Source organism: Anarhichas minor, unplaced genomic scaffold (genome assembly GCF_050575085.1).
Source record: "Anarhichas minor isolate MPS153535 unplaced genomic scaffold, ASM5057508v1 ptg000136l, whole genome shotgun sequence".
Taxonomy (NCBI): Eukaryota; Metazoa; Chordata; class Actinopteri; order Perciformes; family Anarhichadidae; genus Anarhichas; species Anarhichas minor.
Genome location: NW_027466582.1, coordinates 14,863,251 through 14,890,879, shown reverse-complemented (window position 1 = coordinate 14,890,879; position 27,629 = coordinate 14,863,251). Strand labels below are relative to the sequence as shown.

Below are 27,629 nucleotides of genomic sequence, written 5' to 3'. Positions count from 1 at the left end.
GAGGGAAAAGGGTGTCACATGCTACTCAATGAACGTGTACGTTTTAACAACCTTTTTATCTTCTCATATCTCTTACAGCAAGCGTAACTGAGGCAGCTGCTGATCAAGAGGGACAACTACATCCTCACCCTCCATCAACAACCATTTTTTTGTTGATGTTTGTTTGGGGTCAGATTTCTTGCAGCCCCTCTCTTTAGAAAGAGGGGATGGAGATGATACCAGTGATCCCAGCTTGAACATAATAAAACAGGCTAATCATAGATCTTTTGTTGTTGTAAGCTATGTGGAGAACATTTACACCACAGGAGGTCATTAATGATGCATCTTCAATCACATGCAAAAAAAGAATACTCTGTTCTTCAAACCATCCAAGGTCTTCTACAAGAGTTAATGCTCACTTTTCAGGAGGACAGACATTGGTCACGTGTTTTTTTGGCCCTGTACCGGGGTTTACCAAAGGAGGGCAGCAGATTTCAATATTTCTTGTTTACAGCGGAAGTGACACACACTGCAGCCTTAATGCTGCCTTCTGTGATTGTAGGAAATAATAGCTTTTAGGAGCAAGAGTAGTTAAAAGGTGTACATTTTTTGCATTGAAGCCAAACGAAGTGGCAATAAAACTACCGTTATGTTCTTACTCCATCTTCTGTTAATTCAATGTCCAAAAGACAATTCTAGACTATCTGCTTAGTATGCACTTGTCAAGGATTACACTTTCAACTAAATCAATTAAAATATTGACATTACCTGACCGAGCAGTAACATCTTTGTGCAACAGTTTTTAATTGATTTTAAAGTATCTTAGCAGAAAGTGATTTATATTTAGCTTCAACACAAATCATTTAAGAGCCGCCTAAGTAATTCCTGATATAATTTACAACGAAGTGAATGTGCTTGTCTGCAGTACTTGTGTAACCTAGAACTCACAATTCGGACCCGATGCAGACACGTGAAGGCATCATCAGCAGCTCACCCGGTGGAGCTGGGGCTCACGTGCACACTTGACTTACATTGACTGTAATGTAGTGAGTATTAATACACGTTGAAGTTGTGTTTCGTGCGGTGATAGTTGTGTTTGTGAGCAGTAGCAGCTCTTGAACATTTAAAGAAATGAATACCGTTAGAAGTTATTTTGATTCACTCGTTGTTACAGACTTTAAGCTAGTTAGCAACAACCTGGATAAACGCAGTCAACGTTAATTAAGACGTAACACTGCTAAATGCTGCTAATATTTACTTGTAACGTTACCTCTAGCCAGAACGAGACCGGACGTTACGACGAACCGAGTTTAAATAAGTGACATTAAAGTTGTCTTGGTTGTTTCCGTTGTTGTTTGTATCTATCACAACCTGTTTTATGTTTTAACTTTATTATTTGAAGCCACTCTTCAATTCAGCGTTGACTCCGCTTAATTACAAACTAACTTTATATTACAATGTCTCCGTTTCATCCAGTGGATAGTGTTGGGTAGCAGTTTTTACTACTTGAACTAATCGAGCCGTAATTGACCATATCACGGAGCTTATCAGCGGGGTGGCTTGGTTTTGAGTCACATTGCCTCCCTGACGGTGGGCGGGTTACTGGACAACATCACGTTTTTGCAGCATCCCTTTACATGATTTCTTCTTGTTCTTCCTAGCAGGGAGAATGGCGGGCCTGTGGAGATCCTACCAAGTGTTGATGACCAAATACCCCTGGACAGTACAGTTAGTGACCGCTGGTAGGAATACTACATATATACTGCATAACTTAAAGTACCAAAAGTAAAGCACTCAATATGCACAATGGCTTATTTCAGACTATTAGATATTATAATGCTGGATTATCATTATGGATACAGTCATTGTTGTCGTTTTTATATTTTGTATTAATTATCTAAATCTGCAAAGTTATATTTGCCTCTGAATTGTAGTGGAGTAGAAGTAAAACAGAAAACACTCAAGTAGGCTACAAGTACCTCAAAATAGTACTTAAGTACAGTACTTGAGTAGCCTACATGTTGTATAAATGTATACAAAGATATTGCATGTGTTATATATTCCACATTAAGTTCTCCTAGTCAAAGTGCCGACGTGTTCTCTCGCACACCTGAGCTCACTGTAAGTACAGTAAAGTGTGTTTGGTGAGTGAAACATGGGGCCTAACATTTTAACTGCTGGACCTTTGCTCCAGTTTCAGAATCAACAAAGAGAGGCCTTCGAACTGAGTGACCACCATTTTTTTTTTTTTTTTTTTTTTTCTTTTTTTTTGTGTGTGTGTGTGTGTGTGTGTGTTCTCCTTGTAACGTAACTGTATTTAGAGCTTCATCAGACAAGTTAAGCAAGTATAAAATGCCTATTTTGGCTCTCTTAACTTGTGAGCTTTTGTCAATGGAGTCACTTTACACAAGATGTTTTCTATCAACAAAACAAAACATATGCAATCAGAATAACTTGATGCCATAATCATATAACTTAAGTTTTCACACAAATAATAAAAAGATTCATTGATGATGAAAATAACTGCTTTTCGGTAGAAGCTGCAACAACAGCGTTTTAGGATGTGAGAAGGGAAGCGTATAGCTCAGGCAGTTTTCCCAAACAGCTTGAGGGGAACGCTCTCAGAAATCGGAGCTCTTGACCTTTGACCCTTTTTGTCCAAACATTCCCAGAAATTCCAAAAGTGAGTTTCCTCTAAAAGTCAGCGACATGAAGGGCCACATGCAGAAAAGCACGTCGGACCTGTCGTGTATCTATTAATCTGACCACAGTCGAACATGACATCGCTGCAAAATGTAACACTTCCTGTGTTCCAAACATCTGAGCAGATGTTTAAATGTTCATGTTTGAAGAAAATGGATTTTAGTATTTCATCGCAGTGCTGTTTAATCACCACTAGATGGAGGCAGCGCTCCCCATCTGTCTAAAGCACGTCATCAACCAGAGGCGATAGAGTTTAAATGAAATATGTCAAAACTGTAAGACCTACTATTAGTAGTAGTAGTAGTGGAATGTAACAAAGTACATGTACTCTACTTGAGTACAATTTTTGAGGTACTTTTTTTACAGGAATTATAAAAGAAAAAACTGACTCTCACAATATTGCTGTTTAAAGAATAAGATGAAGAGATTCCTGTCATTTTTGGTCCCATTTTAATAGTTTTAAGTATTTTTGATTTTCAATACAACAGTGTGAATCACAATTATTTTGGTAAGGATAAACGTGCCTTAAGTGAATTTATATTATATAACAGTTTTTGTCACCTGACTGCTTGTATTTATGGTCTAAATAAGACCTGAATACAGATGAACAGATTCTCAAAATATGTGAAAAATATATAAAACACCGTCTCCATTTGTACATTTGTGTCGCCGCCGTGCTCAGACACGGCATCTGTCTCCCTGTTTGTCCTCCAGGATCTCTGATGGGCGTCGGTGATGTCATCGCCCAACAGCTGATTGAGAGAAGAGGATTGGCTCATCACAACGTGCGGCGCACGGCCAAGATGATGAGCATTGGTTTCTTCTTCGTGGTAAGCGTCCCCTGGACTCTCGTCGTTTGTATAAACACATAAATAAATTTTAAAAAGTGTTGGTGTGCCAAGTTTTGTGAGGATTTGATTGATAAACAACATGCATGATTTAACACGCTTGTCCACATGTACACAAAACAAGTAAAGTTAAATGAAGTGCAAAATAGTATAATAACAAGATAAGTGATTTTTTTATTGTGGCTATTTATCGGATATGAGAAAGCAAATCTAAATTAAGCTATTAATGGTAAAAAAACAAAGGTATATTCTTAAACTGTAAAGCGCCCGGGGATTGAACCGTCAACCTTGACCACCCGCACCAGCCCCACAGCCACAGCCGCCCAACATCTAACAGCATCAAAAATCCCTTTTATAGATGACGCGCTAACGTGCTCATCCATGTTGCCCAGTGTTTCTTCGTGCCTTTTGTATGTTTGTGAATTCAAGTTTATTTTTATGTCCATGATCGTCTTATGTTCGGCCAATCGGCTGCCTCGTCCTTATGAATTATGGAGAAGAGACGTACAGACGTTTGTCGCTATAGACGGCTCTTCAATCACGCACAGGATTTGTGTTGCATTAAGACATGTTTTGCTCTTTCATCTGGAAGGTAACGACTGTCTCATAACTCGTACGTCATGGATCAGACTTCCTCACATGAATAATACACGTTTAGTGGCTCAATTCCAATCAATGTGCAGTCTGCATGCAGACACTACAGTTCAGGGAGCGATGCGATGGACAGAAAGCCCCTGAGGTTTCTTTAGTGTGAAGGTTTAGCGCTAGAGAATAAGTTAATCATCATTACTTTTTGTTTTTTACAACTAAGGGTCCAGTAATCGGCAGTTGGTACAAAGTTCTGGACCGGCTGGTGGTTGGAGGAACGAAAAGTGCCGCCATGAAGAAAATGCTGGTTGACCAGGTGAGAACAGCATCCCTCTCTCCTTCTACTGCTACTAACTGTTGCTGTTCATGGTTCACACGGGTCCTTGAAGTTTGAGTTTGAAGGCCTTAAAATAAAATAGAGAAAGTCCTTGAACTTATTTATTTAATTTAGTTCTTTTGATGCTCACTCAATCGATCCTCTCTCTCTCTGTCCTTTTTTAAATGTTGTCTGTGAGCTTCTGTGAAGCCTGCTAGTTCTAATTATAGAACTTGTCATTGTGGTAACAGTAATTAGCCTTGATCCGCGTCTAAACTGAGCCGTGCTGGGTCCTTGACTTCGATGTTTAAGGTGTGGGAGCGCCGGTCCAGAGCATGGCGAATGAACAGAAGTGGTTTCAGCAAGCAAAGAAACAAAGTGGACACTAGCTCAACGATACACCCCATACCACTGTGAGTCTTCAGCTCAGGCGCCGCTCATTGATTGGGCCTAACGGGGCGGATGAGGCCGGACCACAGGGACACAATTTCCTCACATCAGGCTGACGGACGTCTCTTTGTCGGGAAGAAACTGTCAAATTCTGTCACAGAGTGCTGTGCAGTTTCTCCACTCTGCCCTCTGGTGTTTCATTCAATCAAACGGAAGCAGCTAAAAAAACAACCACTGCAGAACAAGACTTTGGAGCTTTCAAATCTCTGGAATTCACAGGAATATTATTCACAAATTCGACAAGTTATCTTTAATAATATTTTGTTTTGACTTTTAAAGATTTACAGTAGATCAATAATTACCATGCACTGTTTTCACAAAGTCCCCCAAAAAGTAAATTCCCCGTTAAAACAAAAGTAAAGCTGTAAGACGCCAACATCAATAACCTGATGCACCAATCAAACAAACTGTTCAACGAGCGTTTTTAGCATCTTACACTCACACATGTTTGCACATCTTCTGAGCTCAACCAGCTTTAACAAATTAGATTTTCTTACATTTAGTATAAACGGCACCGATTGGAAATGACAATTTCTATTAAATGTATATATATATATATATAAACCACCAATTAATAGACTTTAACTCCAGGTGGCAAGTATTTAACCATCACCGAGGTGATGTTTTTATTGGGTTTTTTTCGCTTTCTTTTCTGAAGTTGGCTTCCTCTTCTTATTTCCTGTGTCCTAGTTGTGCTTCGCTCCGTGTTTCCTGGGAGCCTTCCTCGGTATCTCCGGTGCTCTGAACGGGCTGACGGTGGAGGAGAACGTCACCAAGCTCAAGAGGGTGAGTTTAGCTTCATTTCACAGAAGCGTAACTCCCTCCGCCTCGCAGCTTCCTGTCCTCACAGCCACAAGGTGTGTGTGTGTGTGTGTGTGAGTGTGTGAGTTTATTGCAGCAGTTAAAATAGAATATATCTTTATTATCCATCGGGGGGGGAATAAGACACAACAACATAAAAGGCAGACAAAGCGGTTAGTAAAACAAACACAGACAAGGTCGGGTCACTTTGTTGACGGAGGTGAGAACATTGTTGGCTCTTGGGACGAAGGACTCCTTAAATACATTTTGAGTTGCCAGAGGGAGAAGATGGGAGCCATCTGCCAGCGTACTCTTTGCTTCCGTCCTCTCTGTCAAAAGTTGAGTCGAGGGGTTTTTGTTGTCTGCCAAGACAGGAAGGTTAAAAAGTAGAAACACTGTCAGCTCTGTTTTGTAAACTCTTCTTGTATCTCCTAACTGACAACAAGACCGCTACGTTTCCTAGAAGATAAAGTCACAAAGCTCACCTGGGAGTCCGGAATTGGACCACGGTATTTAAAGTTTTCCACTTTCAACATCGGCCATCAAGTGAAACTGGCTCTAAGGACCGGTCACTCTTAATAACTCTTAATAACTCTCAGACCTAAACTCTTAGATGCAGCATGTGTTTTCCTGAAACATGCAGAATATAAAAATAGTCCAATTCCTTTTTTTAATTTTATTTGCTCAGTTGAGCCTTAAACTCTCAAACTGATCTCCACTTGAGGTTAAAAGTTCGGTGTTTGACCTCATCTGTCCTCGGCTCATTTTCCATTCATGAATGTTGCATTCGAGGCTCAACGAGGAGGTGGAGCCTAACCCTAACGGACCTGGCTTGAAAATGTATCGCTGTGAATCAAAACAGAAATATTTTACACTTGAATTAATATCAACAACGTAAGAAAAATACTTTAAACGGGTTTCGTTGAAATTCCAGATGTGACGAACTTTTCCATTCGACTCTCTTTTCTGTTCTTCGAGGTTGTTTTTCAGCTGTAAAATATTCACAAAACACTTTTTTTGGGTTTTTTTAAGCAACAGCAAGATATATATATATTTATTGTTTTGTTGGTTTTGGCCCCCTGTGGTGTTTTCCATGAGCACCGCGGTCGCCTCGTGTCCTCCGGGTCTTGATCTGGTCAGCACATGCATTCATTCTGTTAGCGAGTGAAAGAGAGACGCAGGTTAGTCATGAATAGGTTTAGTGGTCTAGCCTCTCAGCTGTGTACAGCCTGCTGTAGATCGCCTGGTGCATGTTGGTCATCATGCTCGTAATGGCTGTGCAGTGCAGATTCATATCTTGAATCCAGGGCTGGTATGGCCTAAAACTGATATCATTCATACGGCAAATTCATACCGGTGTACTTTCCGTACCTTCTATACCGTCCACCCCTAATTAGCACCAAGACTCACAATGTATTTAATAAATAACATAGACATATTAGCTCCAGTCTAGGAGGAAGGGGGACAAATCACCGACTTTGAAACCTTTCAAATCCATTAAACTGGCTAACGTAACACTCAACGCCAATTTTTGCCCGTCAAAATTTAGATCCTCTTCGGGTCTATAAGACCGGCCCGTCATGAAGCGCAGTCAGTATTAAATAGAGACTGTTTCATAACCGGTTAACACTCCTTGTAGTAGCTTTACGTTGGTACTGGACTCTTGGTCTTCGATCTGATTTGACTTGATTTGTGTTCCGCAATTTCTCCCTGAGACTCGACACCAACTGGCTGGAGATCCTGTGTGAACAGAGCCCAGGTAAATGAGAGTACACAGCATCCGACCTCCAACGCTCACCTCTCATTATTATTATTAGAAACTATTTCCTGTGATGGAGGAAGCGACGAGGGGACTGTGGAAATAGCTGGAGAGTGACTCATACCTTCATATATATATATATATATGTGTGTGTGTGTGTGTGTGTGTGTTTGTATTTGTATGCCAGGTCAGAGATAACTGTCCTTCTGGTGCCAGCTGCTCAAACGTCCGTCGCCGCCTCTTGCTTACCCAGCATGCTGCTGGTCACCATCAATTATTTACAAAAGGAGGCGCGTTGGACCTGAAAGGCCAACCTGGTAAATGTCAGAAAGGACAGACAATAAATGACAAATGTGCTCATTACAAAGAGGAAATGTGAGAGGAGAAATGAATGGAGCCGCTCACTAAAGCAGCCGCTCTGATGGTTAACGTCCAATCACGACTTTGCCTTTAAATAATTAAAAGTTGTTTCCTCCCTTTTAATTGGCAGCAGTCTTCCATAATCACAGTTTGATTGACATGCTGTCACACGTCTTGTATCGTTCTGTTAATTTGAGACACTGAAGTGCATTCATTTCTTGTAAAGTAACTGAAAACAGTTTACAACCCCTGGAGGAGCTGAGGAAGACTCCCGTCTTCTCCAGAGAGTGGGAGGAAAGACTGTGACGTGTCTCTGACGCGGCGATCAGAGGAGGCAGTTTCACCTCAGGTGGCTCAGTTTGGCCGTAAAACCGGTTTTACCCGGCAAGAAAAATAAAATCAACTGGGAAATAAAAGGTCGTGAACTGGAACTTTGGCTCGTTGCTTTTATGTGTCGAGACATGTTGAGGTGACCTTTAGGTAGATGGGTTAGAGAGTTTGTGTGTGTGTGTGTGTGTGGTGTGTGTTGTTAGCACATAAACACGGCTGTCACACACACCTTTTGTATTTACTGTGGAGTCCAAAATTGTTGGGCCCATTGGTGGAAACTTAGTACAAGAAAAGTACAAGTGCTGAGCAGTACAATTTTGAGGTACTTGTACTTTAGTTGATTATTTCCATTTTCTGCTACTAAATACTTATATACTTATAATACTTTTATTGTTATGTGTGGGCTATTCTGCATACTTTCAATTTGTGTTCTTTAGGGACATTTTGATTGTTATACTTTTCTACTTTTACTTATTTACACTTTTACAAGATCGGAGTACTTCTTCTACCACTGGTTGAGTCACATTTATGTCTTTTCTATTCAGGATTTAAAATCCTGTAAGAAACCTGCTTATTGGTTTACAGAAGTAATAAAGTTAAGATCATGTGTTTGATCTCCAGCTGAGAGGGGAGCTACAGGTGTTTGTCTGTCAGTAAATACTGCAGGTTTTAAAGGTTTTAATGGTTTTAATATTTCAGAACCATGGACAGACGGAAGCTGTGTCTGAAATCTCTCCCGAGTTCACTCTTTCACGTTTCCTTTTATTATAGAGACTCCATAGTTTATTCTACAGCGATATTAACAGTAAATTAAGTCAAATCAATAAGTTTAAAGGACACAATATATCAGATTTTTTACAGAATTTGCACACTGAAATAAAATGGCAGACAGTGTACTCTCGTAAATCAGGAGTGATTTCTTATTTGAAAATGAAACATGCATTTATTTGTTTAGCTAATGCTTTCTAGCTGTGTTGAGATATGAAATGAATAAGCTAGCTTCCATTATCTAACAGGCACTGAAGCCTTTTGTTTCTGATTCCATCCTTACTTTTAAATGCAGTAATGTGTCCTCTGCATGACTGGTGAACATTAAAGGAAAATAAAGATTTCCCAAACCACAAGTTGACTAGAATATACTGTGTCCACAGGAGGTTAATAGAGATGTCGATCGTTACCAATTACTCAACAATATCTTGGCCGTCTGCTGGTATTTCTGGCTGCGTGCGGCGTTGTTTTGGAATGAAACTGCTCACCAACCGGAGTTCCAACACATCACCATTTGTCACTTCGCCCCACACCGCCGGTTTCAACTGTTCAGTGATGGAGAATGAGTCTACTGCCTCAGCAGGAGGCCGGAGCTTTTACAGTTTCTTTACAGATGTTTAATATCAAGACAAACAAGTACCAGCAACTCCTGAGCAACTATGTCTTCCAAAAGGTGTTTTACTTCTTCAATGAGTGAGTCACTGATTTAAAAGTGACTCGCTATGATACTGATTTATTAACTTGTTTTATTAACTTATTTTTAAATGTTGTTCACAGGACTACCCAGATGCCCTGATCTCAAATTACTACGTAAGTTGTTGTTTTTCCCCGTATGCATTAGCATTTTATTTAGACATACATTTAAAGTAAATATTTACCAAAATTTCACATGACCTCATATTGTGCGTCTTATTGTTATCTGTTTATGTTTCAGCTTTGGCCTGCAGTCCAGATTGCCAATTTCTACTTCATTCCACTGCACTACCGGTGAGAGTGTGCGGCTTTATTATCATACAGACAGTCACATGTGAAGTTTGTGCGAAGAATGAGAATCTACATTTGTATGCAGTTTAGCATTACTTAAAATGTTGTGTTTTCTTGGTGCGTATTTGTCTGACAGTTGTTAAACACTGCCGTTTTTTTTCTTGTTTTAATTGCTAAAATCTTAATTTTTAATTGTCTGTAAAAGCCCGATATCCCTCTCGATGAAGCGATCAGCTGAGTTACTTCCAAATCAAACGCATGAAACCTCCTCCTGCTTGCAGATTGGCTGTCGTCCAGATTGTTGCTGTTACTTGGAACTCCTACCTGACCTGGAAGGCCAATAAGATGTGAGCAATCATCACAAGGCCGTCTTGTTGTTGTTGATGATGATTTTACACTCATTTGTTGTGTGTGTGTGTGTGTGTGTGTGTGTGTGTGTGTGTGTGTGTGTGTGTGTGTGTGTGTGTGTGTGTGTGTGTGTGTGTGTGTGTGTGTGTGTGTGTGTGTGTGTGTGTGTGTGTGTGTGTGTGTGTGTGTGTGTGTGTGTGTGTGTGTGTGTGTGCGCGCGCGCGCGCACGACGGGCCGTTCTGGTCTAACTTGTGACTGACTCACTTATAAAGGTCGGGAGAAAGTGCTTGTCTACTCTGAATGACAAATTCACACTTGAAAGTCAAACTTGCATTTTGCATAAATGTGTGTGAAAGTTTGATATTTATGGAAATAGGATTTGGCGCGGTGTAGCCACACATACGCAAACACACACACATTAACACCCACTGGTTGCAAAGGAAACTTTTCTTATCCGTTGAAATAATGCTGTTTGTGACAGGTTAATAGTCTTCTAATGAAGGATGTTTTTATCTCGGATTCTCTTCTTCTGTTGATTTTTATCTCATCTGTCTCTTTCATCAGTGATGTTCCACGATTTGTACTAATCTATTATTATTTACATACTTGGTTTACTCATTTTGTCTTCACCTGCCTCATCTGTGTACTTCTACTTAAGTAACTGTTTTTCCTGCATTTCCCAATAAAGCAACCTGTTCTTAGGTTTTCTGTGAAGAATGTACACAAAGTGAGTGATTGCTCTGCACAAGTTGTCTGTGCAAAAGTAGCAATGCATTCTGGCTTGTTTGAGGCTTCTGAGGGTGAAAGAAACATCATGGATGTGTATGATCTGCGATTACTTTGTTAATAATGCAAAAACAATAATGCAAAAACAATATTTCATGCAATAAACAGACATTAAAGTGTACTCGGTTCTGCCTTTCCGCTGCTTTCAGTATACTGCTAGAAGACAACAAAGTGCTTGTTGAATTACAAAAAAATTAAGGGAAATTATTTCCATTTTTTTTTTTTTTTTTTTTTTATTGAGTGTTGAACTGAGCACAAAACGCACCAATGAAGTGATCCGTTTCTCTACTGACATTCTCTTTCAACTAACTGCACATCTGCACCTGATGTTAAAAGAAAAGTGAGACATTTTTGGAAATACACTTGCTCAGAGTAAGATGATACCGCTGTATACGATGAATATGAAGCTACAGCCGGCAGCCAATTAGCTTAGCTTAGCACAATGACTAGAACCTAGGGGGAAACAGCTACCCAGGCTCCGTCCAAGGGTAACAAAATCCATCTACCAGCACCCACTAAGTATATCTTATGTGTTTGCTCTGTATAACAACCAAATTGTAAAACAAGTTGCCGTTTGGCTGGATTTTGTTCGCCCTCGGCAAAGCCAGGCTAGCCGTTTCCTGTCTTCGTGCTAAGCTAATCGGCTGAGGGTTCTAGCTTTGTTTTTACCGTACGGACTTGAGTTTCATTGACCCCATCGTCGAACACGACAGCAAGAAATCGAGCATTTTCCAAAATGTCGAACTATTTTTTATTTTTATTTTTTTAAACAGTCATCGTCATTTAATTATTTTTGTGATAATGTGCACATTTTTGATAACCAAGTCCGTCTGTAGCATCTAAGCTAATAAAGGTTTTTACATGATGGCAATAGTGTGTGTGTGTGACCTCGCTAACGTTTGTGGCTCAGCGTTGGCTGGCTGGAGGCTGCTGAGCTGGGCTGTCAACCAAATTGACTGCACACATTTATTTATTTTCTCTCCACACAAACACACTTGGGCTGTCAGGGGAAAGCAAGCGGCCCGATCTGGTCCTTAAGGGCAACATCTTTCTCCTTGGAAAACTTGGTTTCTTGGAAACTTGGTTTCAAATATAGTATTTCTCTATAACATTAAACGTCCATACTAAATATGAAACAATTTAAATTTGGAAAAAATACTTTGCTGATATGGATTACGACTTTTCAGCATTAGAGAGTCTGGCTTAATGGAGCAAATGACCCCAAAAAGATCGCCAAATTTAAACACACTGTTGGAGGGAAGCACGTGACTGACCACCAGCACCATGGACAGCTCATTCAGATGAGTTCACACTGAGTTTAAAAGGATTTTTCATCTTTTTGTTTAGTGTTTAAAAGAGTTATTTGACACAGATTTATCGTGCTTTTCATCTTATCACTTCGGGTTGAAAGGAACTAGGACACTAATCCTCAATGTGCTTTAATTATACCTAAAACATGTCTGAAGTTGACTGCTAAAAGTTGTCTTTAGATAAACTTGTGTCACAGACTCAAGTTTCATTACGTCCAAGTTGAGATTTGACTCTGTTTGATTTGAGGCAATTTGATGCACATTTGCAAATGCAAATGACACAAACAAGTCGTGCACTTTCATAAAGAAAACAGATAAAAAAATATGTGAATGCTAGAAAAGAGTTGAAATCTCAGGTTTTGTTTGGCACATCCAACACCAAAAAGGAGCATTTAGACAAGTAGCAATATTTTATTGATGATCCCCTCGAGCTGAATCCGCAACATCAGAGACCCCCTCCTGAAGGGCCCCTCTACCCCCCCCCCCCCCCCCCCCCCCCCCCTCTTGTACCCTGGGAGATCCCTCATAGATAGGAAATAAACCTGTATTAAAAAAGCACCCTTTATATCCTGTCATCACAGCATCCCCCAGCTGTCCCTCGGGACTATATTGCCTTGTTGTCTCGATAGTTGTCCAGTTTCCAAACCGGTGTCTGTGCTTGCATTGACGTCAAAGGAGCAGGCTGGATGTATAAAGCCCTCCGTCCTCTCCAGTCCTCGCTCACAGGGACTTATCCGACTCGGCTCTGACCTGAGATCGCACCGTCCGATCACGAAGTTAAGCTGCAGCATCTGGAGAGAATAAAGTGAGTAGAGCGGTTCTCATTTACTCTTTTTTTTCATAGTTAAGTTTTGTTGAATTGGCAGGTTAATAAAAAAGACAAAAGGCACAGGCAGAGCACCTTTAGAGATGCTATTTTTGTATTATCTCGTGCTTAAGTGCATCTTATTAAACTATTAAGCGAATACAACAAAATCTTTTTTTGTCATTTTCAGCTTTTTTTGGTCAAGTTTAATCTTTTAAAAAGTTCAAACACTTTGCTTATTTGCTTTTCTTGCAGGAAAGATAACATCATATAGTTTGAAAAATAGCCAGGTCATCATAATCCAGGGCCTTTATTCAATTTACCAGATTTTTTACAGGCATCCGATTCTTCGCTTAAAGCCATTCATTCTTGCATGACAGAAAAAAAATGGCACAAAGATACATCAGTCGGGAAAACCGCAAAAGTGTGCAACAAACGTAGTGGTGCGATTGGCCGCTACCTTTACCTGGTGAGTCTGTGTGATGAACTGCCCGCATGCCATCTTAATAAATACCTCTGGTTGCAGAACATGAAGCCAGTCCCACTGCTCCTACTCCTCTCCTCGGTCCTCCTCGCGTCGCACCTCCGCCCCGCCGCCGGTAGACCGCGCATCCTCCCCGGCTGGCTGGATGGCAGCGGCCGCCTCCAGGCGCAGCAACTGGACGAAGTGCTCCGGCGCGGTGACGGCGGCGCCTCCTCCGACCTGCTGGGCGACAGCATCCTGCGGTTTCTCCGCGAGAGACACCCGGACCCTCTGCACCTGCTCCCCCGAGAAGAGGACGAGGCGGTGAGGACCGCGGTGCAGCTGTTGAAAAGGAGCGAAGACCCGCCGCTGTCCATCGACCTCACCTTCCACCTGCTGAGGAATATGATCCAGATGGCCAAGACGGAGAGCCAGAGGGAGCGGGCTCTGCTCAACCGCAAAGTCCTCGACGAGGTCGGGAAGTAAAGCTCTATTTCTTTTTTTTTAATTTTAAATGCCTAATTAAAACGGCCAAACCGCTGTTTAAGTATTCAAGACCTCTGACATTCGTTGTTTTTTTTGTGCGCCTGCTTTCCTCTCCACATCATTTTACGCACAGATGGTGCCAATTTACGCATCGCCGCATCAGCGAGTAAAACGTGTAAATTGTTAAGTGTTATTTAAAGACTTTGTTGGAAAATGTGGAAATTAACTTCTCACCCCTCCACCGCCCCCTGGCTTCATCCCCACCCCTCACACACAACACAACAACTTTTGGAAAGAGAACCTGTCGGGTATCGTTTCTCAATTCAACATTTGGACACCATTGGACATTTGATCCGGAAATGAGCAGCGTTGGTCTTTGTCATTGGTGTTTGTGATCGAATGTTTTGATGCTTGAAATGAAAATGACAGAACTGCAGGGCTGACCTAAATATTTACAAATTACAGTTTGATTTAATTCATTCTCAAGATCTTTCTTGTCAGCAAATTGGGTGACCTCGCTGTTAATGGAGGCGATGATTTGCCCCTGCTGCTAAATACGTCTATTGTAGAGTGTATGATTGGTGTTTGGCTTGTAACCACCAGATAACTGAATGGCTGATGTGTAGAACCTTTTTTTTCAGATATTAGAAACATCTTCATACACTATCCAGTAATGATTGTGGTTCAGAGACTTTTCTCCACATTTTCCAACAACATATAGTGGTGAATAAAAAAGAGGGTAATCACTGATCTCCAGTTTATGATGAATAATCACCAAAATACAACGTTTTTCTTTTTCTTAGTGGAACCTTCTTGAGGATGATCCAACAAAGATGCTAAACTATTTTTATTTATTTATTTTCTTTACCTTCCGATACAATATTAAATGGAAAGGATAAGAAAAGGATATCGAACCCTTCTCCGTCTCTTGTTGTTTTAAATCGACTCTGATTGATCAAACTTAATGTAATGGCATGATTGGAAGGAAAGACAAAACACGCTTTATGTTGATTTGTTTCCCATCTACAGCCTCCTCTTTTCTGTCCTTTTAGTTCGAGTGGGAGCACTATCACTGGTACTGTATCACCTGTAGCATGCTAATCTTCAACAACAACAAAAAAGAAGAAAAAATGCCTTGTTTTCCAAAAAACAATTATGTCTGACACTGATCATATTGTTTTCGCAAAATAAGAAAAAGCTTTTTTTGCCATTTATATTTTGTAATAAAAAAGTTTAAAGTAAAAATCGTTTGATTCTGTTATTGTTCTGATTATAAATGTGTATTAATCGGTAATAAAAATACAACTTTATGTGACTGCTGTATGGTTCTTATGGATCGATTTATAAAAAGATCTTTCCCAAAGACAACTGACACTGAAAATTGAAATATTGGAAATATACATATTTTCGCCCAGCTTGTGATCGGGTTAATGGACTTTACCAAGCATTTTTGTAGATCCATTAATGTTGAGGAGCCCATGACACGATGGAAGTTAATGTCCAAGTTGTTGAGACAGATAAAAGTGAGAGAGAGACAAGAAACAAACACAGAAGTTGAAATGGCCTCTGAGTTCTTTGTTTCTCTGACTCAGTTCAAACCGTGGGAGTGTTGGTGATTCTTTGGCCTAATCACCCTCTGTTTGTGTGTGTGTGTGTGTGTGTGTGTGACCATGTGTTGGTTCATCTCCCTCGTTACGCTTTGCAAATGCCATCACATATCATTTTGTAGATGCACAGCAATGACTAACGCTTGTCTCATCATAACTTTAACTTTGTTATTCTGCAGAACTCAGAACTTTTGACTTCAGAAGATGTCACCTGACGTCAAAATCAGGTATCACACGCTGAGATTACTTATCGGTTACACTGCTGTTGCATGAAAACCTTCATCATGGCGTTGGGAGAGATCAGAAAATGTTCATATGAGCCCTTTTTTGGTAATTGTTTTATTTACATAACATCTAAAAATAATTATTAAACTGTAATGTTTACAGAAGCCCTCAGAAAGTATTGTGACGGAAAAAGCTATGTAAGGGCTTTAAATCCTGAAGACACACATGAAGGAAATCTTTTTCCTTTCCCTCCCACCACACAGGATGCAGTGCTAAATCCACCGTATACATTCCTTTGAGCTATACATAGAGAGCTATATTTACACACAATACACTGGATTTCTTGACTGAACAAAAGGCAACAATGTGGGAGGATAAAATCTGGTCAGTCCTCTTGCATCTATGCTGCTGCAGAAAGAAATACAGATGGGTAATGTATAGAACGGTATGATTTCCATCCATCACTTCGGTGTTTTTTTTCCATGTTCTCTTTGTCGTTTCGTGTGGCTAAATTCACTGTTGAGGATTATTGGTAAACCTCCAGTTCACGCCTCTGTTTCACATTTCCTCAGGACTGCAGCGAGGACCTCGAGTGGAGAACAAAAGAGGAATATCATGAGATCAGTGTCATCATCATCCCACGTCTAAACAATCACCAGTGACTCTCCAGCTGCTCGGCCTAGTGTCACACAAATGCAGCACGGAGGAGGAGGAGGATGCTGTTGTTGTTGTCGCCGCCTCTGACTGAGTAAGCACGGATGATGCTGTCGCCTTCCCGAGTGGATGAGGGGAATCCTTCACTCTCTGCAGCTCTCTTTTTACGTAAGTGGTCTTGTTAGAGAGGACTTCACACGTCCCCTCTGTACGACGCACAGTGAGCTGCTGCTGCTGCTACAAATATTACAATTCATCAGCAGAGCAACAAGAACATCTATAAACAGACTCTGACACGCTTGCACTATTTCAGTTTGAGAGCCGTCAGTGCAGCGCTTTCTTTTGCATTTTTAGAAACATGTTTTGTCGGCACCACGTTCACTGAAACACTTTAAATACGTCGCATTTTATGACGTACGAGCCGTTACAAGTAAAGCTATCATGTACTAAGAATTTATATTGTATATATATAGTATGTAGCATCTTATGACACGTCCACTTAACAACCATGGATAACTATTTGAGGCAAAAGTGCAACAAAGTTAAAAATGAACAAGTATTATTGTTATGTAATTATATCAACGCTAATAAAGGAGTGTTATGTATTTATAGTGAATGCAGTCATTTATCTGTTTTATGTATTGTATTTCATATATATATATATATATACATATATATACATATATTACTATATGACATAAAGGGGTCCTTGAAATAAGTTTCCATGTTTCCTGGAGCATCTTCTACAGTAGAAATGATGAAAAGTTAGATTTTATTTTGTTGTGAAACCTCTGTCTATGATCTTTGGTGTGCAATGTGAAGGGCCTCCATCACAAATGAGCAATCTGATGATGGAGAACACGGGATGCACTCGGAATCTCCAGGAAAGTATTATTAGTTACTATTTAGGACTGAATATATAAATAAAAGAATAAAAAGTGTGTCAAACTACATGTTATCAATTAGGCTGTGTTGTCTAATGTGTGTTGCTTACCGTGTATAAAACATACAAAGGTTTGACGAGAGGGGCTTCAGGTACATCCTGTCCAGCTGATGGCAGGAAGCTGAATTACTAATGTGAGGAGTCTAGCACACCACAAAGCCAAACCCTGATCAAACCATCAATGAAAGGGTTGACAGGGAGATTCAAACACCCTGTAAGTTCTGTTAGTCTCTCAGAGAATATCGAATCATTCTGACTCCGATTTTCGACCTTTAGAAAAATTCAACTCTGGCCTCGACTTATTGACAACAACAAATATTTCTGTTTTGGTCTCAAAATCTGAGGCAGAAGTCAAGTTCGGACTCCTCTTCACCTTCTTCAGGATCTTCCTCTCCATCATCTCCCACACCTAAAGACACACACACACACACACACACACACACACACACACACACACACACACACACATTCAATACATCAACGTTTTCTCACTTATAAGGTCAAGTCATAGACTTATATTTAACCCTTCACCAAAAAACGGCTTTAGTTACTTTATAAATTAAGATTTCTACAAAACATATGAAGAACTTATGAAAGTATAAACTACTAAACAGTGTAAACAGGTAAAACTGAAACGATTAATCAATTGATTTGGAAAGTACTTTTAGAAGCATGAAGTCATTTTTAATGCAAAAAACATTTCATGGTTCCTGCGAGGATTTTCTACTTTTATTTACATTTTTTAATTCTTTTAAATAATTAAGTCTTAATAGAGGAATTTGAACCATTGGACAAATAAAGCATTGTGAATATGTCACTTTGGACTTTTCCATAATTGTGATTGCAGAATTTCAACAATCAATCTATTAATCCAGAAAAACAATCAGTAGATAAATCCAGAATGAAAATAAACATTATTGCAACTCTATATAAAAGAGTTTAAAACTAGCTCCACCTCTTCAACAGTAACATTCTGCTTTTACATTGACGCATGTGGATAAATGCTCTAATATGATATTTAACAGTACAACAGTCCCGGGGTAAAGTTTTTCCTGCGTAGAGTACTTCTATGTCAGTAACACATGTTGTACCACGGTGTGCGCCGGATGAGAAGTCGATGCTCCTCAGCATGTCAGCGAGGTCGTCGGTATCGACGACAAAGTGGCTCATATCCTCATAACCGAGCTCTGGACGCTCCATGGTAGAGGCCCTGGCTGTCACCGCCATCCTGCCAGCACAAACACACAAAGGTGTTCAAAGTATCACATTACGTTACTGCTTTAAGTTAAGGTACTGTTGAATGCTGTGATTAACCCTGTGTCAACATGCCTGTTATATGTAATTAGAAAATGATGTTCGCCATAAACTTTGATGTTAAGTAAGACTTGCAGACAGCTGTCAGTTTATTTATACAATATAATAATATGTTGCCACAAACTATGTGCACCTTTTACTGGGATCGAAGCTCTAGTTTGAATTTTACTGAAGCTTATAAAAACAAAAAAGGTGCAAATTCAAATATAAATGAAAACATTCAACTACAATAATGCAAATTATTATTCATAACAAAAAGCTCCCATTCAGACATCACATTCATGTGGCTGTAACATGAGTTAATATGTATTCTGTATTGTGAACATGCCTGGGTAAAACACATTTATTCTCTGTAATTTTGGAACATTTTGAATAAAGTCAGACTCATACATGGTCAGATATTGTAGGGTTCAGATTTAGATCCATTGAAGTGATCAACTGAAAGGGAAAGTTCACTTCAAAATCAGAAATGCATATTTCTTTTCTCTTACCTGTACTGCTATTTATCCATCTAGATTGTTTTGGTGTTGGTTGCCTGTCAATGTCATAATATATTGTGCCATAAACTATTATAAAATGTTATTGTATAATTTGTCATGAATAATGCCATAAAATAATCATAGTATAGTTTGTCATTAAATGTCATAGAAAAGTCAGTTTAGTATTCCTAAAAACTTTTCATGAGTCATGAAATAGTATTTAATAAAAAGTGCTATTATAAAGTATGCCATTACATTTGATAAAAAAAACTATATTTGAGTACAGTATGCCATTAAAATACTAAAAGTCATAGTTCGTATGTCATAAAAAGTCTCAGTATAAGGTCATGAAAATGTCACAGTAGTGTGTCATAACATTTCATAAAAACATATAGTTCAGTATGCGATTGAAATGTTATAAAAGCGTTATAGTAAATTGTTTCACGAAAAAGTCAGACTATAGTATGTCATAAAGGATGTCATGGATAACTCTAAGTATATAGTTTGCCAATAAAACGTCATTAAAAGTCATAACATTTTACAATATTTCATAAAAAGTCACAATAGACTAGTATGCCAGAGAAAAGTCAGAGCATATTACGCCATCAAAATGTCAATTACAATTTATATCCATTTTATAGTTTGCCATTTAAATGTTATAGTTTAGTTTGCCATTAACAATTTCATTAAAACGTCACGTCCTTAAAATTTCATAAAAATCCATAATATATCATAAAAATAAAATGTCATAAAAACGTCATAATATAGTATGTCATAAATGTTGTGATAACTCATAGCATAGTAATTCAAATGTTATAAAAAGTCAAATAATACAGTATGTCATTAACATTTCCAAAACCTTTTTTTAACAATACTATGAATTAATCATGACTTTTTTATGACTTTTTTGTCACACTGTACCATGACTCTTATTTGTCATACTATACTGTGACTATTTTTTTGACATGCGATAGTATGACTTATTTCGACATACTGTACCATGACCTTTTTTTGACTGTTTTCGACCTACTATAATATAACTTTTTAATAACTTCACTGATGATGATTACTCTTTTTTTATTGATAGAGGTATTATGAATGGTGAGAAAGACTAGTATTTTAGAATAGAGTATTTTGAACATAAAATGTTGTGATTTTTTAGACATGGTACTTAAGAAATTCTGAACTATATGATGCGTTGTATTTTAAACTGTTATAGATTTTTACATTTTCTAAATATATTCTACCTCCAACTGTCAAACGTACACTATTGACCTTCAGGACCTTGTATAATGTGTCAACATTCAAATCTGACCACATCCACTAAATGCAGAGTCACAGATTCACCACAAACAGCATTCTACTTACTTTTCCAGTATGACGTTGGCGCTCTGTGAGGGTTTTAAGAAGACAGACAACAAAGAGACGGAGACTAAATGAATCACATTGTGCTTCAGTTGTCTGTGCCAACGACATCAGTCACAGAGATCTGTCAGACACGTCACCGTGTTAAAATAAAAAAAAAACATGATTTTAAGAAATACTGCCGGCTGCCAGAACGGCCTCATGGTGTTTTACTGCCCTGCTGCCACTAACCCTATCTCCTTTAACAGCTGCTCTGGCAGAGGATGTGGCATAAAACAGTGACACCTGAGGCTCATACTTTCTCTCACACAGCAGTGACGCAGACACGTTGCATCAGAAATAAGGATGCAACGTAACAATCTGCTTTAGAGACGAGTGAGTCCGCTGTCAAGATGAACTCACTTTTGAACTTTTGTTTCACCCAACCCTCAAATTACACCAAAAGCTCGTTTTTAATTAACTTATCCAAGGACATGTGTAGTACCAGTCACTATGCCAAAAACGGTGGCATTTCTGAGCAATTTTGTGTCCTGATAATATAAAACGCTTTAATAAATCGCTGCGTAAATACAGCCTTTGAAACAGCTTTTGGTCCATCGGACAATAACACGGGAACCCCAATTAATAATCTGGTCGGTTACTTGCATAAGAAAACAGATGTATCGGGTTTATTTTCTGCTTTTAATCTTATAAATTAAAGAATAATTTCATGTCTTCAGGCTTCTAAAAAGTTCATTCAAAAGTTTGGGAAGTTTGAACTTGACATAATCAATCTGTGATCTTTTCCTGAAAGCTGAATATGCAAACTGCAATCGAATGCATCAAGACAAAAGGTGGATTCTACTGGACAGCTAGTGATGTTCAAGACATGCACCTCTCATGAATATGATTTGGTTAAAAAAATATTGGCTTTCATAACTTTTTTTCTATTCCCTCCTGTCATGCAATTCATGTCCTGAATCCTGATTGGTTAGAATCCAACATATCCCACCGTACGTCAGTCAAATGTATTAATTCAGCTGATTTCACTTAATGGTCAAAATGCTGTTTCATACGAGCTTTCTGCAGAGTAATAAAACTCAATTATGTTTTGGTGTATTGTTCTTGGCCTACAAATAATGTAAGGATAAAGAGTCTTAAAAAACATTGACATTAACCTTTAAAGTACTTATATCTCCTACTTGGATGATTCGGATCAGTGGGTCACTAAAACCCCCCAACATTCTCAGGAAAAACAAGGAAAACAAATGACACTGCCCGACCGATCATAGAACTCAACCCTGCAGCTGATCCGAAGCCTCACCAACCTGTATAAACAAAGACATGTGCGGCTCTTCCATCGACCGAATGGCCGACTCCACCAGCGTCACCGCGGCCTCCAGCTGATCGCTGTGCCGGCCGATGAGAGATCGAACACGTTTGAGTTTATCGTCCTGTTCTCTGGTGATGAGCCCCACCAGCTCCTGCTTCCGCTCGTCCAAGACGGCCACCAGGCTGTCGAGGCGGTCGGCCAGCTGTTCTCTCCGTCGCTGACTGTTCTCCTGAGGAGAGAAAGAAGATTGTGATACAATTATAATACAGTATAAATACACTTTGCTGTCTGCTCGGGTCTGCTTACTTACTAGTTTGAATGTAGGCCCACTTGAAGTGAGCACTGTATGTTTCTATTATAGGATGAAGTTGTATTTATCCAGAGGGAAACTGTGCAGCAGCTTCAATACAATGTGGGAAGAGTGAAAAGATAACAATAACAATACCAATATACTAATATACAAATAAAAATATACGATATCGGCGTATACAATGTCAAAATCAGGTTTACAGTATGGATCATAAAAATATGTAGAGAAATATAAAACTCAGCACTCTTTATTGGCTGATACATGAACAATAGGCTATTACATAACCAAGTGTCTATAGGAAAATAACAGCTCAAGGAGAAGGTAAAAAAGGGTTTTCGTGTGTGTGTGTGTGTGCGTGTGTGTGTGTGCGTCTAACCTCTACAGTGCGGCAGATTTCTTCCATCTGAGTGATGACTGCCTGGACGTGGTCGTTACTGGCGACCAGGATCGCGATGCCGTCGCTCAGCTCCGTCTGCAAACATCCAGAACAGAACTGACATTAATTTAAAGGATTCACATCAACAATAATAATCATATTTTACTCTCACTTTTTAACCATGTGTGTTATCTTGTATACGTTTACTGTTTTGTATATTTTGCTCATTTTGGTATATTTAAATCTGGTATTTTGCTTATTCAGCTTTAATAATTTCCTTGTATCTGCATTGTGCACTGCCTGGGATTTTGACCAAACACCATTTCACAATACGTACTTGTCTGTATACAGTAAGTGACAAATAAAATCTGGATTATTCCAATCACATGTCTGAATAACTTTGCAGCATTCCTCGAAAAACAATACCAGAAAAGATTTCGGTTTTTATCCACCAATGAACACCGCCTTCAACCAATCAGCATTCCTTTGTTTGTCAGTCTATGTTCTTCTATGCAGATCAGGACGCTCCTTTAAAATCCCTGAACATTTTCTGTTGTCAAAAAACACACATTTAGAGGCTCGTGTGCAGTGCTGGCGGAGGAATGCAGAACGCTCTATAAGCCTGTCGCCAACCAACCAAAGCACAACAACATGAGTCACCAGCGTGCATCTGTTTAGAGCGTCACGTGACATCGTGCACATTTGTACAGTTTGCTCCAGCCTCTGTACAGTGTTAGTGGAACAAACATTCCCCTACGTAGGCCGACGATAAATCACAGACTTTTCGTTTGTCCGATTGACCTTTTGCATGAAGATGGAGCATCAACAACTTTCCTCAAAACCTCATCTGAATTTCAGATGAGTGAATCAGCGACAGAGGGAGAGATGGAGAGGCCGGCACGAAAATGTCAACAAAGCCAACTGCTCATTAACGCGCCCGGACTGCTGCACTCCGTCTTCGCGTGTCCACAAATGAGCAAATTAAGTCTTTTTTCCGTGTGATATATTTGATGTAAAACAATATCTGGTGTCACTGTAGCTGACCTTTAGATGTCTGGAAGATAACCAGGCGTGTCCTGGTTTCAGTGGCTACATACAGTATTGATTTGCATTGGGTGGCAGGTCAGTGTGTGACTTAGTTTGCCGAATTGGAAAGAAGTATCTAAGATAAAGGCCACCAAGAGTTGGGACTTTTGTAAACCCTCTTTATTGGTGCTTTGACCTTTTAAACGAGCTTCGGCTTCAGTTGGAAATAAAAACCTTAAGAAGCTGCTTATTTCCAACACACACGAGAGTCATGAGATCCGTCTGAATGAAGAACGAAGGGAAGTGTCGTAGTAGCGTAGAGTGACACCTCGTTGCAACGAATGTAAAGTTGATTCTTCACCTTCTGCCGCATGTAAACGCTGCCGAGCGGTGCGACGTCGCACTCTCTGTGTTTTCCGAACACTTTGCACATGGAGCAGGTCGGGGTCTCACAGGACAGGCAGTAGATGTTGATCTTCTCCTCTTCGTGTTCTTCACACAGCAGCTGCTGCTGCTGCTGCTGCTGCTGCTGCTCCGGCTTTATGCTCACAAGCCTGGAGGGGGACACAGAGTAGAAATGGATCCTCAAACTATATTATTCCCTCAATGCCAGACATTTAACTATCACACAAGCAAAAATAAACAACTAGAACAACACACAAGTTGGCCTTTGAAGCCCTCCCATGGAGGTCACAGTGGTGCAGGTGGGCAGTTAGTAAGCATCGGCACTTTGGAGCATCCTAAAAAGAAAAACCCCCCCGCAATAAAGGGTTCTTTGTACTCTGACGTAGGCGTCTCTGACCGAAATGATGATTAAGTAATGATAAATCTTTCCACACATGAGAAACTACAAGTTACAAAACATTTGTGAACAATCACGTCTATTTGAGCCCACACAGATAACGAGGGGACTCCTGTCCTCCTGTCCTCCTGTCCTCCTGTCTCTAATGAGCGCCAACAGTGACTCACGCTTCAGCTTCTATTTTGGAGTGAGGGCGACTTAAATATCAGCGTAGAGTTGTAGTTAGTGTGCACGCTTACAAAACAAGGGCAGATGGGCGGAAGAGGAGGACGTTTGACTTTAACACCAAGTTGTAAAGTAGCAATAGACTTCAGACAGTAAAATATGCTCGGTAAGCATTATCATTTAGAAGTTCTGAGATCAATTATGTTACATAAAGTTGTCATCTCGTTGTCTATTTTGGTTTTTATCCTGCACTTTAAAATCTCTAACTTAAAAAAACAACAGTGTCTCTGCCTCTGAACAGTGAAAGCATGAATAGTCACAGTTTCAAATGATGTGTATGAACTCATTTGTTCCATATTTTATGCATTTTTTCTTCTTCTTGAGTTTCATTGACAGTCTTTTCCTTCCTAATATGTTTTCCCGTGCACACACACACGTCACATATTGAACTAGTCGTCAACAACACATAAAAAATAAAAATGGTATTTATCACCTGAGGGTTAATCAAGAGGGTGCATATGTTTCAAAACTGGCTAAAAATATTTGAACTGTTGTGCGAGTGAAGCCTGATTTGACATCTGGCTCTATCACATCTTACATTATTGTTGGCTAATTTATTACATTATGTTTTTGTATTATTTCAACAGTCTGGTTTTATTTCCCTCATTGCAGTCCTGAAATGTTTAAATCCTTGTTCAACCACGTAAAGCACTTTGTAACCATGTATTATCATTATTATACTTATTGTGAATAAAAACGAGGGGAAACAATAACCCCCAAGTGTTTTATCATTTAAAAGCAAACAACCATGAATTCAAAGTCTCAGAAATGATCAATTCAGGTTGTTTCCTCACTTTAAAATGACTGCATATATCCTTTAAGCAAGAACCAGTTTGCTTTTATCCGTCTCAAAGTCTCAAACTTTAGTCTGCAATGAAAACCACGGATGTCCATCAGTGTGGATGGATCAACTCTGCACTGCTGGCAAACAAAGGCAACAGTCAGAGAGGGGAGGCCTGGCAGTAACAGAATACAATACTGCTCTCTGTTGGTGGTCACTCATGATTACAATAACATGCCGTCTCACTTCAGATTCTATATAAAGACCTTTCTCTGTGAAACCTGTCTGGAAGATATGACGTAGGCTAAATACAGACAGAAGAAAACAGCTGATTTAAGGGTATTTTAAAGTGATGAAGATTGTAAATAATGATTAAAATGGTTCGGCTAATTGTTGGCAAATACTTTAACTTTATAAAGCGTCCTTAGATCTGCTTACAACTACATTACAGTGTGTTATAACCCATTTATTAAATGTCTATAGTGCTTATGAATGTTAAAAACTCACACACACTCACCTGGAGGACTCCTGCTGTCTGTAGATGTCGAGGATGTTCTCCACCAGCAGGTTCCTCTGCAGACCGTAGACCCCGTGGCGGTCCAGCACCACCTCGTGGCGGCACGATGGACAGCGAAAGCGAGCGCCGCTGGAAGCCATGCTGGAGGAGCCGCGGGACTGCCACAGAGGGTTAGCCGACTGGAGCAAGAGAAGGGAAGAAGTATAAGTAACAATGTCTAGAAAACAGAATGCAAGTATTATTATTCTATACCATGTCTTACTCACATATATCAATATTGTCTTTATCGTCCCATGAGGGGAATCTCCTGCAGGTCTTAGATGTTTTTCTTACAAGAAAAACATGCGAGTACACAAAAAAAAATCCGGTAGACATATGGTCCATCGTGTTTGTTATGGTGTATTTTTTTTGCAATATTTTGACAGAAAATATCAGTTTGGAACACACTGAGCATATGAACGGAGAGCTAGGAAACAGATTATATGGCAGCAGTGGTTTGAGACGTTTCTATGGGACATTTGAATCATTTCATTTGCTGTGAAACTAGTTTCCTGTTGGAGTCCGTACTTGTACTAGCTTGTATGACCAAGGTAAGTTTCCACACGTGCTATGGAGCAAGCTACCACATTGTTAGTTAGGGCTGAGTGAAGTGGTGGAAAGCAACGCATTTACTGTACTACAATTCTGAGGTATTTGTGCTTAAATATTTTCATTTTAGGCTACTTTTTACCTCTACTCCACTACAGTTCTTAGAGAAATATTGTACTTTTTACTCCTCTACATTATCCCACAGCTATAAATACTTAGTACTTTTCAGATTAAGATTTAAGATGATAGTTTAGAGTGTCTTATAAAATACGATGGAGTGATGTATTATTGAATAACCAGTACTGTATAAAGTACCTCAAATGTGCTTCACATTGATGAAGTACAACATAAAGTAATGTCATCAAGTACTATTAGTTAAGTAACATTTTGAATGCAGTACTTGTAGACTATGGTATTTCTACTTCTACATGGGTAAAAGATCTGAATACTTCTTCCACAACTGGGTGAGTGTTAACGAATCAAAACACTCACCTCAATTCGAAATAACGATGGCTGCTCGAAATAAGAACTGTGTTGGGATGAAAAACGAACAACCCTTTAAGGACACACTCACCTGGAAGATGTCGTTGGCACACTTGCGGCAGAGGTTGTGCTGGCAGGGCAGGATGACCACGGGTTTGGAGAACATCTCTAGGCAGACCGGGCAGATCAGCTGCTTCTCCAGGTTCTCCATGGTGGCTCCTCTGCCGGCGCCGGGCCCAGAACTGCCTGCTGATGGAGGCCTGAGAGCAAAGTTCATCACCTCCAGGGAGCGGTGAGTAAAACGTCCAAAAAGACAGAAGAAGGTAACAAGCAGAGGAACAAAAAGGTGAGGGGGATATCCTAGATGTTGGTTTTGTTGGTGTTTTTAGTCATATTGTCCCTCTGTCTTCTTTTCTAGCTCTTACAACGTCTCTTTCCCCCGTTGTCTCTCCCTTTACCCCCCCCTGCCAGCCTGTCTAACCCCCATGTAAAGACCCTCCCACGCCCCCCTGTCTCCGTCCCACAGCAGCTGGACTG

General features: G+C 39.7%; 3 protein-coding genes across 8 annotated transcripts; 2 read left to right on the top strand and 1 right to left on the bottom strand.

The window, feature by feature from the left end:
* The first annotated feature begins 949 nt into the window (after nt 1–949).
* Nucleotides 950–17,175, top strand: mpv17 (mitochondrial inner membrane protein MPV17). 6 transcript variants are annotated; one of them, XM_076084225.1, is made up of 10 exons: nt 950–1,025; nt 1,641–1,721; nt 3,397–3,512; nt 4,342–4,434; nt 5,575–5,670; nt 9,680–9,712; nt 9,837–9,889; nt 10,168–10,233; nt 13,045–13,136; nt 13,663–13,800. In XM_076084225.1, exons 2-9 carry the CDS (start codon nt 1,649–1,651, stop codon nt 13,133–13,135), a joined length of 621 nt encoding a protein of 206 aa, XP_075940340.1. In that variant the 5' UTR covers nt 950–1,025; nt 1,641–1,648; the 3' UTR covers nt 13,136; nt 13,663–13,800. The 6 variants fall into 6 exon arrangements, with proteins under 6 accessions (XP_075940340.1, XP_075940339.1, XP_075940341.1 ...); XM_076084224.1 differs by having other exon boundaries at nt 12,961–13,136; XM_076084226.1 differs by lacking the exons at nt 13,045–13,136; nt 13,663–13,800 and adding an exon at nt 15,872–17,175.
* Nucleotides 13,148–15,330, top strand: uts1 (urotensin 1). Its single transcript, XM_076084230.1, has one exon. It carries the CDS (start codon nt 13,510–13,512, stop codon nt 14,083–14,085), a length of 576 nt encoding a protein of 191 aa, XP_075940345.1. The 5' UTR covers nt 13,148–13,509; the 3' UTR covers nt 14,086–15,330.
* A 671-nt stretch (nt 17,176–17,846) lies between the features above and the next one.
* On the bottom strand, nt 17,847–27,369 carry trim54 (tripartite motif containing 54). The gene is made up of 8 exons (XM_076084276.1): nt 27,184–27,369; nt 26,022–26,200; nt 24,058–24,250; nt 22,671–22,766; nt 21,980–22,213; nt 20,676–20,698; nt 18,618–18,742; nt 17,847–17,923 (listed from the first exon to the last, which is right to left on the bottom strand). Exons 1-8 carry the CDS (start codon nt 27,367–27,369, stop codon nt 17,847–17,849), a joined length of 1,113 nt encoding a protein of 370 aa, XP_075940391.1.
* Nucleotides 27,370–27,629: the final 260 nt, after the last annotated feature.